General features: G+C 33.3%; 1 protein-coding gene across 7 annotated transcripts in view; it reads left to right on the plus strand.

Moving 5' to 3' along the window:
• ATP11B (ATPase phospholipid transporting 11B (putative)) overlaps nt 1-15,063 on the plus strand; it is a 128,190-nt gene that overhangs the window by 79,776 nt on the left and 33,351 nt on the right. For all 7 annotated transcript variants that reach the window (XM_036851894.1, XM_036851895.1, XM_036851896.1 and 4 more), the window contains 6 exons: nt 3,184-3,337; nt 5,156-5,258; nt 7,875-8,020; nt 9,219-9,278; nt 10,821-10,948; nt 12,136-12,274. In XM_036851894.1, coding sequence (XP_036707789.1) covers nt 3,184-3,337; nt 5,156-5,258; nt 7,875-8,020; nt 9,219-9,278; nt 10,821-10,948; nt 12,136-12,274 — 730 coding nt within the window. The remainder of the gene's footprint in view (nt 1-3,183; nt 3,338-5,155; nt 5,259-7,874; nt 8,021-9,218; nt 9,279-10,820; nt 10,949-12,135; nt 12,275-15,063) is intronic.

Genomic DNA, 15,063 nt, shown 5'->3' on the forward strand with positions numbered 1-15,063 from the left:
AGTCCTGATTTTAAAAATAATAAATGTTCATTTAAAAAATACTGAAAATGGTAAAGAAGATATGATGGTTAATAACATAATACAGCCATCTAAAGATAATTATTACTTGTATTTTAGAATTTTTTTAAGTTTTCTATATATGTGCTTTTAGTGAGTCTGTTAGGATCATGGGTATTGTTCATTTCCCTTTTTGTACAAAAGCTGTATTACAAAGTGAAGGTTATACCTTAAAATGAATTTTAGGCTTGCTGTGTGAAACTTGTGTTTTAGAGATACCATCTTTTTGGTGGAGTACGTTTTCTTTTCTTTTTTTCCTTTGGCCATGGCATGAGGCCTGTGGGATGTTAGCTCCCCGACCAGAGATTGAACCTGGGCCCTCAGCAGTGAGAGCACAGGGTCCTAACCACTGGACTGCCAGGGAATTCCTGGAGTGCATTTCTGAGTTAACCGTGTAGGTCAATAGGATTTTGATTTACAGACTTTCAGGAAGTATCTATTCTAAAAATCTTGGGTATAGCAAAAGAATTCCATACCTTTGAAAGCTTTAGTGTATATATCCAGTCCTTCACAAACATATAATGATTGTCTCTTACCTAGGCATTTGGAACACAGTCACATAAGGTGTATTGTTTATTCCCAGAATACTTACAATGTGTAGGAAAAACAGAAATAAATATATTGTCATAGACCTATCACAACTGAATTGTAACTAAGGCAAGAACAGAGAGCTGTGGGTAGACAGAAGAGGGAAGCTTAGCCTGAGCTTAGCCTAGGCTAAGCTCTTGCTCTACATTAGAACTCACGACTGTGTTGTTTCCAGCGATGAAATGTAAACTGGTCAGAGAGTAACACCAAGAAACAAAGGGGGCAATGTATGCAAATTCCCAGAGCTGAGAGATTCATTCAAGGAATTGATAGTAGTTAAGTATGGCCAGAGAATGGAATAGATGGGAGAGGATGTGGGAAGTATTGAGACATGAGACTACAGAAATAAGCAGATGCTACCTTACTGTGTACCAGAACTGTGAGCTGGTTTTCCATACTGCATAAATGTCACCCCATGGATTGTGAGATAATATGCTGATTTATGAAACCTGTCCAGAGGAAAACCTAAGTTAGTATGCCGTGGGAAGGTTGCCAAGGAAAACTGATCTGATCTATCCTACTCTTGGCTGCTACTCCTTCTTATGAGGCCATGTACTCAGGTGGTGCTCATGCTGAATGCATTGGAGGCAGCAGAGGCTGCTAAATAAGTTCAGCAAACAGGGAGGAAGAATAGTTTAGGTGCTGATTTTGGATATTGGAGAATTATTAAAAGAAATATACATTTTTTAAATTTTATGTTGTGAATGTTAATTGTTTACCACTTATTAGTTGTAATGCAACACAGTAGTTGTTAGGCATACTATGAAAGACATCATTTTAACTTACAGAAAAGATTTAAGTATTAGAAGACAAAAAATTACAGTATTTGTTTAGTTTTTATAGCTTGTTGCTCATTTAATAGTCCTCTCACTTGTCATTTAAAAATTGAGGGTACAACCACTGTGGAAAGCAGTATGGAAAAAATTTTAAATAGAACTACCATATGATTCAGCAATTCCACTCCTGGGTATTTATCCAAAGGAAATGAAATCTCTATCTCAGAGATATCCACACTCCCATGTTCATTGCATCATTATTCACAATAGCCAAGAATGGAAACAACCTAAATGTCCATTGATGTGTGTATGGATAAAGAAAATGTGATGTGTGTGTGTGTGTATACACACAAAGGAATATTATTCAACCATAAAAAAGAAGGAAATCTTGCTTTTTGTGATAACATGGATGGACCTTGAGGGCATTATGCTGAGTAAAATAAGTCAGAGAGAAACAAATACTTATATGTGGAATTTTAAAAAGCCAGTGGTAGAAGGGTGGTTGCCAAGAGCTGGGGTGTGGGGGAAATGGGGAGATGATATTCACAGGGTACAAACTTATATATAAGATGAATAAGTTCTGGGGATCTAATGTACAGCATGGTGACTGTAATTAACAGTACTATATTATATATTTGAAAGTTGTAAAGAAAGTAGATCTTAAATGTTATCACCACACACAAAAAAGTATGTGAAAGGATGGAGGTGTTAACTAACCTTATTGTGGTAGTCATTTTTGCAGTATATATGTGTATCAAATCATCATGTTGCACACCTTAAACTTACATATGTTATATGTTAATCATATCTCAATAAAGCTGAAAAAATAATTGAAAATGTATGGATGTTTCTCAGTAGCAATCTTGCTATACTGTGAACCCAGTGGTGAATGTAGTATTTTCCTTTTGGTGGATTTAGTGCAATGCAACTTTGAGTGCTGGCCTTTAGCAGCATAAGAAGCTTGCTCCAGAATGTAAATCTGTATATACATACACTGCTTCTTTCAACGAGAAACTCTTATTACCAAAGGAGGAGCTGGGTAAAGCAGTTGAACAAAATAGTGTGCTCAGTAATACAGTTGATTTACATACTGATGCAAGCTTCTTATCTTTCTTTTTGTTTTTCTTCTTCTTCTTACCTCTTTCTTGTCACAAGTAGTTTGCCCAGCTGCCAGTAATTAGGTCATGCTTTGGAGTAGTCCTCGGTGTAGTTTATGCCCACAAGGGGGGTGTTATCAGTGTTCCACTGTCGTAATACGTGGCATTACAGTCCATTGTAGGGTTAAATATCAAGAGACAGTTACGATTCCTTCATTCCTTTCCTTCCTACGGTGAATCTAGCTTGTAAATTTTCCTGAACATTCTTGATTTCATTTAATTTTTTAAAATTAGGATTTGCTAAATGTATAACTAGTAACTTTTTTATTTTTGTAAGACTTTTCATACTCACAGTTTGGGAGAATATCCTCAGATTATGTGTTACAGTTCACATTTTAGAAAATATAGTTACTGCGTGTATATACCAATTCATTGTAAAAATGAATATCATCTGTTTTACTCATCATATCAGTCACTCTCAGTTCTGCTTAATCTTAACTTTGAAGTGATAGAACTCAGTTTGTTCCCTGACATGCCAGTTTTGTAACAGTGAAGTCTGTGAGTAAATGATCCATCTTTCAGTAAGAAGCTTTTGTTTACTAGATGAGTCTGAATAATATGGCTTTAAAGTGTCTTACAGAGGATATAATTATTTTCTTTTTTAGAATTACAGAGGACCATGTGATTCAGCATGGTCTGGTGGTGGATGGGACCAGTCTGTCTCTTGCACTCAGGGAGCATGAAAAACTATTTATGGAAGTTTGTAAAAATTGTTCAGCTGTAATGTGCTGTCGTATGGCACCACTGCAGAAAGCAAAGGTATGTTTATGTCATAACAAGTCCCATAAAGATATTTAGATTTAAAAGTATTCTTGGGACTTCCCTGGTGGCGCAGTGGTTAAGAATCCGCCTGCCAATGCAGGGGACACGGGTTCGAGCCCTGGTCCAGGAAGATCTCACATGCCGTGGAGCAACTAAGCCCGTGTGCCACAACTACTGAGCCTGCACTCTAGAGCCCGTGAGCCACAACTACTGAGCCCATGTGCCACAACTAATGAAGCCCGTGTGCCTAGAGCCCGTGCTCCGCAACAAGAGAAGCCACCGCAATGAGAAGCCCGCACACCGCGAGGAAGAGTAGCCCCCGCTCGCCGCAACTAGAGAAAGCCCACATGCAACAAAGACCCAAAGCAGCCAAAAATAAAATTAATTTAAAAAAAAAAAAAGTATTCTTTAACGTTAATGCCTCATCTAGTTCCATTTGGTGGTATGCAGTATATGTATCTTACTAGGGGTCAGTCATTTCTCATAATATGAATTTTAACCACGTACATTAGGCCTTTGGAAATTTCACAGTGAATATTGAAGTTTCAACTATTCATAATGACCTAGAAATAGATCATTGTGACCTAGAAATGACCACGTGGTAGGTAGCAGTTTGTGATTTTCCTGAGACATAAATTTGAACTGTGATAACTAAAGTCTCACAAGTTAGTTACTTAACTGGTGAGGGAGCCTGTAAGACTTCAGTTCATCTGCACCTCCAGGTGGTTCTGTTGATCTGTGCTTATTCTTGCATTCTTACAAAGTGATAATTCTCTCTTTGTTAAAGATAGCTGTTAAGTGATAAATAGAACTTTAGTAAAAAGTTGAAAAGCCAATTAATTCTGATATGAAGCTATATACAGGAAATATTTAAAGTTCAGCTAACTATGATTCAAGTGATAGCCTATACAAATATTTTTACAACTGTAATCTTCACAAGGATACCCTTTGAAATGCACATCTAAACACATTTTTTCACATATAGATCTAAAAAATTTTACATCCAGTTTTTTTTGGCTTCATGGATTTTTTTTTACAGTGCCTATTTTATTATTATTATAACCCATGTACTCCCCCCAGTCTATGGAGACTAAAACTTGAGACCAAACAGAGCTAATGCCTAGATTCTTTTTTTTTTTTCTTGGTTGCAGCGGGTGGGCTCCTTGATTGCAGCCAGCAGACTCCTTAGTTGTTGCATGCTAACTCTTAGTTGCAGCATGCGTGTGGGATCTAGTTCCTGACCAGGGATCGAACCTGCATCCCCTGCATTGGAAGGCGGATTCTTAACCAGTGTGCCACCAGGGAAGTCCTCCTAGATTCTTTATAAAAGTATATTCAAGTATTCCAAAGAAACCTTTCTTTTGATTTTATTGAATTTAATTTTGATTGCTTTATAAATTTTTAAAAATTTTATTACAGGAGAAAATAATTATCTTTCCCCTGTATCAGATGAAAAGAATAATTTCTTGAGAAAGAAAAAAAATTGCCTGACAAAGTTCAATTAATTGTAATTATTTTTTTACACAATTATTATTAAGCTTTTTACAAATTTAAACTGTGTTTAAAAGATTCTTACATACCATCATGAAATCCAAAGATAGTACTCTGTTTTGCTGTGTCATTTCTGAAAGACATTCCTAACATCTTAATGGAGACATCCCTCAAAAAGTGAACCTCGGTGCCTATTATCGTCTAATATAAAAATTTTTTTCATTGCTCTACTTTTCTTACAACAGATCATTTCAGATAAATGACTTTATATAAGTACACGAAGGTTTAAATTTTATCATAACTAATTAGTTGTATGTCTTTCAGGTAATAAGACTGATAAAAATCTCACCTGAGAAGCCTATAACATTGGCTGTTGGCGATGGTGCTAATGATGTAAGCATGATACAAGAAGCACATGTTGGCATAGGTGACTGATTTTTTCTTGAACTTTTAAAGTTGGTTTAATCATTTGGTGATTTTGAATTTTCCTTTTGTAGACTAAAGCACAATATCAAATGTATGAATGAAAACTAAATGCAGCAGGGTAATATATCACAGTGTATTTCCATCAGAAAGCTATTATAATTAAGCCCAATATTTAGGATATTTTACTTCCAAATTTTCAAGGAAATAAATACCACATTAGTGAATTTTATCTTTGCCAATTATCCTTCCCAATAAAGTAACTTTATTTTTACTTGCCATTTTGTACCTTTTAAAGTACTTTTACACATTATTTTATCATTTTAAAACTCTAAATTTGTGATTTACATAGTTACCCTCATGGTTTTAAATTCTCATTTTAGAATGTTATTATTATTTACTTTATTCATCAAAGATTCTGCGACTTATTTTAAAGATAATTTTAGAGACAGAAAATTACACCAAACTATAATATAATTATAAAATTTCAAATAACTTTCTTATTTAATAACCTTCATTCTGATTTCTTTTCTATTTTTGCCTAAAAGTTTTATTAGATTCAGAATACTAAAATCATTTTATTATGTCTAAATTATCAGTCATTTCCTATTTAAACCATATTCTGACCTATCTTCCTCAATAATTTTATTGAGGAAGGAAAAGAGAAGACTATGGGTTTTTTGCTGAAGGATAAAATTTTAGAGTTGGAAAAGAGGATAGTCCTCGCACTGGAATTGCCTATGTGATGAGTAGTTATTGGGTCTAATATTTCCAGTGTATCTCTCAAATCAACTCCTTCCTCTTTGGGATTATTAACTCTTCATTTTGAAAATTTCATTTTCTTTCTAGTGTGTATACTGTTGTTTCCCAGAAGTCTTCGTAATAAGTTGATGATAACTTCCTATACCATATGTTAGAGCATAAAAAGCTACAGTATTTATAACAGTTTGATTCTAATATGATAACAGCCAGACCAGTGAACAGAATCAGTTCAAACATCTGGAAATTTAGTATATAACGAAGGAGATGTTTCAGATAAATAGGGAAACAAATTATTTGATTAAAAAATACTGATATAACTAGTTAGTTATTTGGAAAAAAAGAAGTGGGTTCCTTTCCATTGCTTATAGCAAAACAAATTCCAGATGGATTAAGGATTTAAATAATTTTTGAAGGCCATAAAAATAATAGGAAACTTTAATGAATAATCCTGTTATTTGAGGTATGGAAGGATCTTTTAGGTACAAAACCAAACAAAACAAGGAACTAAAAAGGAAAAAGATCAGTATGTGTGGCAGAAGTAAATACTTCCCATAAAGAAATTTTAAAGACAAACTGGTAAGGAATATTTGCAAAATAGATGACAGTCTTAATCTTCCTTATATGTGAAGTCTTAACAAATTAAGGAGAATAAGGAAAACATTCTAGTAGAAATATGTTGAAAGGTGTGAGCCATCAGTTGTCACAAAAGGAGAAATCTAAACAGAATACTAAATGCATGAAAAAAATGTCTCCCTAATAATCAAAAGAATATAAATTAAAATTGCTTATCAGATTGGCAAAAATTACAAAGATTGATAAAACCTGCAATTGACAAAGGTATAGATTAACAGATGCCCTTATACGATGTTAGTGGGAATGTAAATTGGTACACCCTGCACTATTATGTATAACAATTTTAAATGTGTGCCTATTGACCTAGCAATTTTGCATCCAGGAATTTCTTTTAAGAAAATAAATGAATATGTTAACAAACACATATGTTATAAACAATGTCCATAATGTAGTGAGTGACAAAAGCAGATTACAAAACAAATAATCCCATCTTTATGCACTCGTTTTTAATATATGTTAAATACACATACATGAAATATGCATAAGGAAAAATTCTAAAAGTATATAGACCAAAAATAGTGGTTTTCTCTAGGAGTTGTGAATATAGGTGATTGTCTTTACCTATACATTTTGGAACATTTTTGATCCTTTTATGACAAAAGTAAAAAATTTTAATTTTGAAAACTAATTTTTTCGAAGCTGTTTCCATATTGAATAAACAAACTTGGTAATAACTTTTGAAACCTAAAGAATTATAGTAACCTAAAAAAAAGTTCTCATATTTATCAGATAAAATTATGTACTGATTTCAAGTAATAGTGTACATTTTTCTTTTAAAAAGCACACTGTGTTTGACTTATGCATGAAAGTTTTAAGACCATTAAACATCATATTTGCTTGGTTCAAATTACTCAATTTGCATATTTTTCATGTTCATTGGAAATAGTGAAGTCAAAGCTGTTTTATAGCATTCTCTTCATTAGAATTTTTTAAAAATGTTCTTAGTTCCTGAACTTTTAATATTATTTTTATATTAATTTTATTATATTCTGATTCTTTGAAAATTGATGTTACATGCCTGGTATAAGTTACAGCTTTGTGTTAATTACATATTTGATTTAAGTGGAGCAACCTTTTGGGAATCTGTTGTCTACTATATTTTAGGATATAGTGATCCTAAGTCCAGGTTCAACTGCTACAGTTAATTAAGGTATTTGCAGATACATCATAAAAATTACACTTATCATTTATCAAGGAACTTACCTTTTTGTCCCCTTTATTACAGGAATCATGGGTAAAGAAGGAAGACAAGCTGCAAGGAACAGTGACTATGCAATAGCTAGATTTAAATTTCTCTCCAAATTGCTTTTTGTTCATGGTCATTTTTATTATATTAGAATAGCTACCCTTGTACAGTATTTTTTTTATAAGGTAAGTTTCATGGATATATTTTAGAATCAATTTCTGACAGAGTATTTGAGGTTTCAATTTAAGGAATGCTATTACCATACAAAATATTCTTAAAATTTTTTTCTCTGTAAGTAAAACTAACAGTTTATGGAATATCCTTTTATTATTTTATTATAATAAATCTAATGTGTACTCACAGAAAGCAAATCAGTGGTTGCCTGAGGCCAAGGGTGCAGGTGATAGAATTGACTAGAAAGGAATATGAGAGAACTTTGCATGACAGAAAAGTTCAACCTGATTATGGTGGTGGTTACATGGCTGTATGAATTTATCAGAATACATCAAAATTCACACTTAAAATTAATATTTTATTCTATGCAAATTAGAACACAATTAGTTTGATTTCTTTATTGTTATTTTGTCCTGAACCAGTAATAAATTTTAACTCCAATATGATGATTTCAAGCAGAGGTTCTTAATCTTTTTTGAGATTACAAATTATAGAGGTTTTAGATGTATAAAATAAAATACATAGGATTACAAGGAAACCAATTACGTTGAAACACTGTCCTAATCTCTTGACCCTTATGGGCAAAGATGGGGTTCTGTGGAATCCATGTTAAGAGCCTCTGAGTACCAAGACATTTAATACATCAGAATGTGCTATATTGCATATATTTCTATAATTAATTAATAGCTGCAACCCAGTGAAAGAACACAGGTAGATTGCATAATGCTAACAGATGATGGTGGCAGTTTTTTCCTAGCATATTATTATAACTTTTGCTGTGACATAAGGCTATTGAAATGGAAAGATGTTTTGATCATTCCATTTGTTGTATTTTAAATATTTTTGCATTTTAAAGCAATTTTAGCCCTAAAGTTTAAGTAAACCTTTCTTATTGTACTATAAATGAAAAGTATTGAATAATAGTTGGTAGGTTATAAATTCAAAATTACGGTATTGCTTGGCAATTATAGGAGTCAGAGGTGTTTTCTTTCTGACGTTTGCAATGCTGCCTAGACTACTTTTAGACATTTTTTAATAAAATGGGAATCCTATTTCCCCATTTTATACGGACAGGTTCTTATGGGCAGATCTACTTACCATATCAACTGATACTATATTTTTGGACTCTTTAAATAGCCATTTTTAGAAATTTTGTTTCTCTTTTAGACCTGAATATTTCAATTATTTCCATTTAATCTTGTTTTTCAGAATGTGTGCTTTATCACACCCCAGTTTTTATATCAGTTCTACTGTTTGTTTTCTCAACAAGTAAGTAAATAGAATCTTTTGTTTTATCCTTTTAGAGTGAAGTGTGTGTGTTCAGTTTTTGGTAGATACTTGGAGGGACTTTTTCCATTTTTCCTAGTCCTACAGATAACTAGACAAAACTTTTCTAATAGTGTATTTAATTAGCATAACATCCATAATATTTCTTTATTCTGATTTTCAGTTTGAAGCAAGTGTTAATACCAAAATATATTTTAACTCTGGATGCTTTCTTAAAAAAATAGATATTAACTCTTAATAGCTTATGAGAGAATTTTGTGAACTTTTTTCGACTTATGTGTAGTATTTCTGCAAAATCGTATCAAGCTAGGCCAGATAATTATTGGAAGTTTACCTCATTATTTATTTTTTGAGTCATAGAATTTTTTTAGATTTGGAAGAAACATTAGTGATTGAGTCCAGGGATGACATACAGGTTTCATCCTCAGAAGGTAGATAATTAATAGAGGTTCCAGGAGTGCTATACTGAAAAGGGTTCTGAAGCTGTAGGCTCAGAGGGAAAACTCTGTAATAGGTTAGCAGTAGCTATAATAAACACATGGTGGGTCTTTTGTTGTATACATGTCACATAGAAAAGGAAATTGAAATCCATAGAGATTAAGTAACTTGTCCAAGATCACATAGCTAAACCATACTTGGACCTACTGCTTCTGACTACCTGAGCACCCTTTTCACATACCACACTCCACATCTCTAATTGATCAAGACATTTATTCTAGTTTATTGAAATGGCAAGTGTATTATTCTTAGGTTTTTTTAATGAGTTGTTTCTACCCTTAATCACTGTTTTCTCCTCTGTTTACAACCTATAACTCTAAATTTCAGATACCTGCTTGGACATTGATTGCCAGTAACAATGTTTGCTTACTTGGATGAAATAAAGAATGCTGTAAGAGCATGTGACAAGGAGACTTAACCTATTTTGATTTTTGGGGGGAGTTTATAGTATAATTCGAGAGACAGTATCAATATTAAGAAAAGCAATATATGAAGAGTAGGCAAAGTGCTAAGCAATTAGTACCAACTAATTACCAACAGTAGCACATATGACTTTAGTAGAAGCAGCTATCATCAGGAATTTGAGCCAGTGTTTTTAAGTTTCATGGATCATGGATTAAAGGAAGTGTAGGACTTAGATGGGAAGACAAAGCTATGAAAGCAAAACTATATGTGTAGCATATCAAGGGAATAATAACAAGCCCAGGATGCATGTAGGAGAATTGTGTAAAATTACATCACAGTTACCAAATTTGAGTATCTTGAAATACATATCCATCCAATTCACTATAATAGCAGAATCACTTGACATAACAAAATGTTCCAGTTTCCACAAAGATTATAAATCTAGGAACATTATGTCTATATAAGAAACAAGTTGGAATTATTAAAATGGATTTTGTGTAAATTTGAAAATATGTAATGTAATTTTTATATTTTTAATATGCTTCTTTGTAATTACATGCATAAGTATAATAGTAATACATAGTTTAGGGTCTCAAAATTCCTACAAATTTCTCTTTCTAGACATTGTATGACAGCGTGTACCTGACTTTATACAATATTTGTTTTACATCCCTGCCTATTCTGATATATAGTCTGTTGGAACAGCATATAGACCCTCATGTGTTACAGAACAAGCCCACTCTCTATCGGTAAGTGTTTTCCAGTATTAAATGTCCATACATTTCTTACTGCAAATAGTACGTTACATAGTTGCCAATTTTTGAAAGTATCTTAAAAATAAGCAAGTATATCAGGCACTGTCTTGGTGGTTAATGCTTTACTAAGGAAGTACTTCAGTTGTCATATGGTTTATAATTGTTGAACGTTAAAGAGAACATTTGAATGATTTTTTCCAATGTTTTTAGGAATGAATAGTTTCATCCTAGGAATGCATTGAGCAGTTGTGTAATTGGCACTTACTGTTGTAAACCAGTAATACTCTGTTTCATGGGCACAAAAGAAGTTATTCAGTAATTAGTTGTCTCTAGAGTTCCTAAAAAATTAGTTCATGTTCTAGCACTGCCAAATTTATGAGTAGTAATTGATGCAAAATGCAGAGTTGAGGACATTAAATCTTCCCAGCTCCCCTGGGTTATTCCTTTCTCAGAACCAAGTAATCATAGATATGTGGAGTCAGCTCAGGACCAGCTTATGGTTCCCACATTAACTTGACCTCTACACTTACAGAGATATTCAGTTATCCAGAAATGGCAGTAACTTACCTTGATTTCCCAGGTTATCTAGGACTGGGCTTGACCCAAGATTGGCACAGATGGTTCTTCTCATAATAGCTATTGATAGACAAGAACTGATTTAGGAGCCTCAGTGCTGAACCTAACTCAGATGACTCCACTAAAAAGAAACAATCATGGCAGAATGACTGAATGTTTACAACGGAATATAATGAAGAGGGACTTCCCTGGCGGTCCAGTGGTTAGGATTCCAGGCTTTCACTGCTCTGGGGCCCAGGTTCGATCCCTGGTCAGAGAACTAAGATCCCACAAGCCATGAGGCGCAGCCAAAAAAAAAAAAAAAAGAATATAACAAAGAAAAATCAACTTTTCACAATTAAACTGAAGTATTATGCCTATATCATATTTCTTTATTAAATGAGAAAATGTATTTGAATATATTATGAGAATTATAAGCTGTTACACAGATGTATATTATAAGCAGTGGTTTGTAAACTAGGTTTTATTCTTTCTGCTAAAATTTTTAAGCAATTTTAAAACAAAAATCCATCTTGTTTTTTAATTATCAAACTGTAATAATTATTTAGTAGGTATAATAAGTCCTAATACATTTCTTTTTTTCTTCCTTTTTTTTAAATTTGCAGAGACATTAGTAAAAACCGTCAACTAAGCATGAAAACGTTTCTTTATTGGACCATCTTGGGTTTCAGTCATGCCTTTATTTTCTTTTTTGGATCCTATTTTCTAATAGGGAAAGATACATCTCTGCTTGGAAATGGCCAGGTAAAATATATGGTTTTTTAAAGAACATTTTTAATAATTTAGTTTGGCTTTTGATAACTTTCTGTCATACAAAATAAAGTAAAATTCCATTTAAGTTATAAAATTGCAGGTATTAAATTAAAATGCAATTATAAAAAGGTTTTTAACTTTTTTTTACTTAATAAAATTCTATACAAATGAGAATTAAAACAGAAAGGCAATGCAGTGTAATTTTAATATGAAACTCAAGTTACCTAAGCAGTTTTGCTGTTCAAAAATTAATTTACACAAGGGGATGTGTTCATGCCCCTGCATGATGTTCACTTCAGGATTGTGTTTTAACAATGGCTACTGTTTATTTAGTACTTAACTATTGTGTTCAGTGCTTTCCATGCCCCATTTCCATTAATCCTCACAATAATCCCATTGGAGAGATATTATGATTCAGCTTTTTGAGATGAGAAATAAGGACTTAATGTTTAGGTTTTTGCTTTTAATTGCAGGAATTTTTTGGGGGGTGGGGGCGGTGGTATGCTTAGGAAGTGCTACTGTACTTTTCAGTGCACTCCAGCAATTCTGAGGATGTCAAGTTACTGTTCAGAGTGGCCATTTTTCTGAAATGTGAAATTGGAAAGGAGTACCACACAGTACGTTGTTTCTGTGTCCTGATTGGAGTGCTCATGTTGAGTGACTCTGCAGAACTAGGCCTCTCTTTCTAGGCTTAGCTAGATGGGTCAGAGGAAAAGAAATGACAGCTGTGGTACTATGGTAGACTGGAAATGCTTGTCACCTTTAGTTTACCTTTTCCATTGGCAGTACTTAAGTATTCCAAAATATTCAGTATATTTGCAGAAACAGAGATACAAGGTTTGCATTTGGGAGAATATGAAGTTTTATCTGTTCAACAAACATTTATTGAGGACCAACCATTCCCATGTTCTATACCAGTGTCTGGATTTATGAGAGGAACTAACACACTCAGTTATGGAGCTTAAGAGTCTTGTGAGGGATACAGAAAATAAACAAGTAAAATAACAAAATATTCAAGTGCAGTGAAGGAAGTGGGTTTCAATTTTAGAGAGGCTTTAACCATGCAGATCCCTTTAGGATGTAGAAATGGAACATACGTATTATTGCCACTCTACTTTTGAGGACATATTTAGCCTGGTTTGGACAAATATATGAATCTAGTTTGTGTAACATGAAGGTTACAGCACTTCCCCCAAGTAATAACAACCTTTTATTGAATTTTTTTCTCTCTGCCAGGTATATTCCATGTATTAGCTTACTAAATTGTAATAACCCTGTATGAGGAGAATATTTTTTCATATTAGAAAATTAACCTCAGAAAGGTTAAGAAACTTGCCTCAGGTCACATAGTAAATAAATTACAAGAGTATAATTCAAACTCAGATCTGTATAACTTCAAAGCCTATGTGCTTAGCCAAGATCCTAAATTCCTTTGAGAAACAAGTATTAGCCTGGTACCCTTCTGTGCAGTATTGCCACTTGTGCAAAGACCATCAAACGTGTAGATATATGAGTGAGCATGCCCATTTCCACCTGAAATACTGGGCTGAAACTGGACAGAGTGAAGAGGGGAAAAGAGTTAAGAAAGAAGGAAGATGTCATTGGATGAAAAGGAAGTTAAAGAGATCTCTCTTGTTGCTAGTTACTACTTTTTTTTCTGATTTTAAAAGTAACGTGCCCATTATGGTAAATTTGAAATACTTCATAGGAAAAATATACAAAGAAAATAAACCGCCTGTTCTCCTTCTACCCAGGTGTAATTATTTCTGTCATTTTTACGTATTTTCTTCCATTCTTTTTTTATTTTTTTACTATTTTTCATTAACCTCATAACTTATCCCCTTATTTCTCAATGATAGGCTTATTATAATTATCCCCTTACTATAGTCTAAGTGATTTTTCATGTTATTAAAAATGCTTCAAAGATATTTTTTCACAGCTACATAATATTCATTACATGGCATAAATCATTTAAGAATACTTATAATTTAGGTTTGTTTCTAGTTTTTAGTGACTTTTAAAATTAAATCTTTGGGGACTTCCCTGGTGGTCCAGTGGCTAAGACTCCGTGCTCCCAATGCATGGGGCCCGGGTTCGATCCCTGGTCAGGGAACTAGATCCCACGTGCCACAACTAAGAGTTCACATGCCGCAACTCAAGATCCCGCACACAGCAACAAAGATCCTGCATGCCACAACTAAGACCCAGCACAGCCAAACAAACAAACAAATAAATAAATAATTTTTTTTAAAATTAAATCTTGAGCATGCTTTATACAAAAGAAAAGAATCTTAATGAAGTGTAAATTGTTGTTGGCCCAAATCTTAATGAAGTGTAAATTGTTGTTGGCCCTTTAGTACAAAAGTTTTTCTTCTTTTTACCACCTGTTATTGTTTTTTTTAACTCAAATTGTACGTCATAAACTTCCGCTTTTAGCCTACCGGTTCTACCACTCATATATACCACTAGAAATTAATCTACCACTCCCTGTAGAAACAGTGGAAAAGAAGCATACATTGCAATCAGTCAAATTGGATTTACATCCTGGCACCTGAAGTTATCATTTGAGTGATTTGGGATTAGTTCTTTAACTTCTCTAAGACTCAGTTTCCTCGCTGCAAAATTAGGAACATGATTACTACCTTATAGGTTTGCTGTGAGGAATAAACAACATACTACATGTAGGGCATTAGGCATAGTGGCTAGCATATAGAAGTACTCAATAAATCTTAGCAGTATTACTTGTTATTATTACTACCAAATCATTATATTGAAGACCC

This window comes from Balaenoptera musculus, chromosome 4 (genome assembly GCF_009873245.2).
Source record: "Balaenoptera musculus isolate JJ_BM4_2016_0621 chromosome 4, mBalMus1.pri.v3, whole genome shotgun sequence".
Classification (NCBI taxonomy): domain Eukaryota; kingdom Metazoa; phylum Chordata; class Mammalia; order Artiodactyla; family Balaenopteridae; genus Balaenoptera; species Balaenoptera musculus.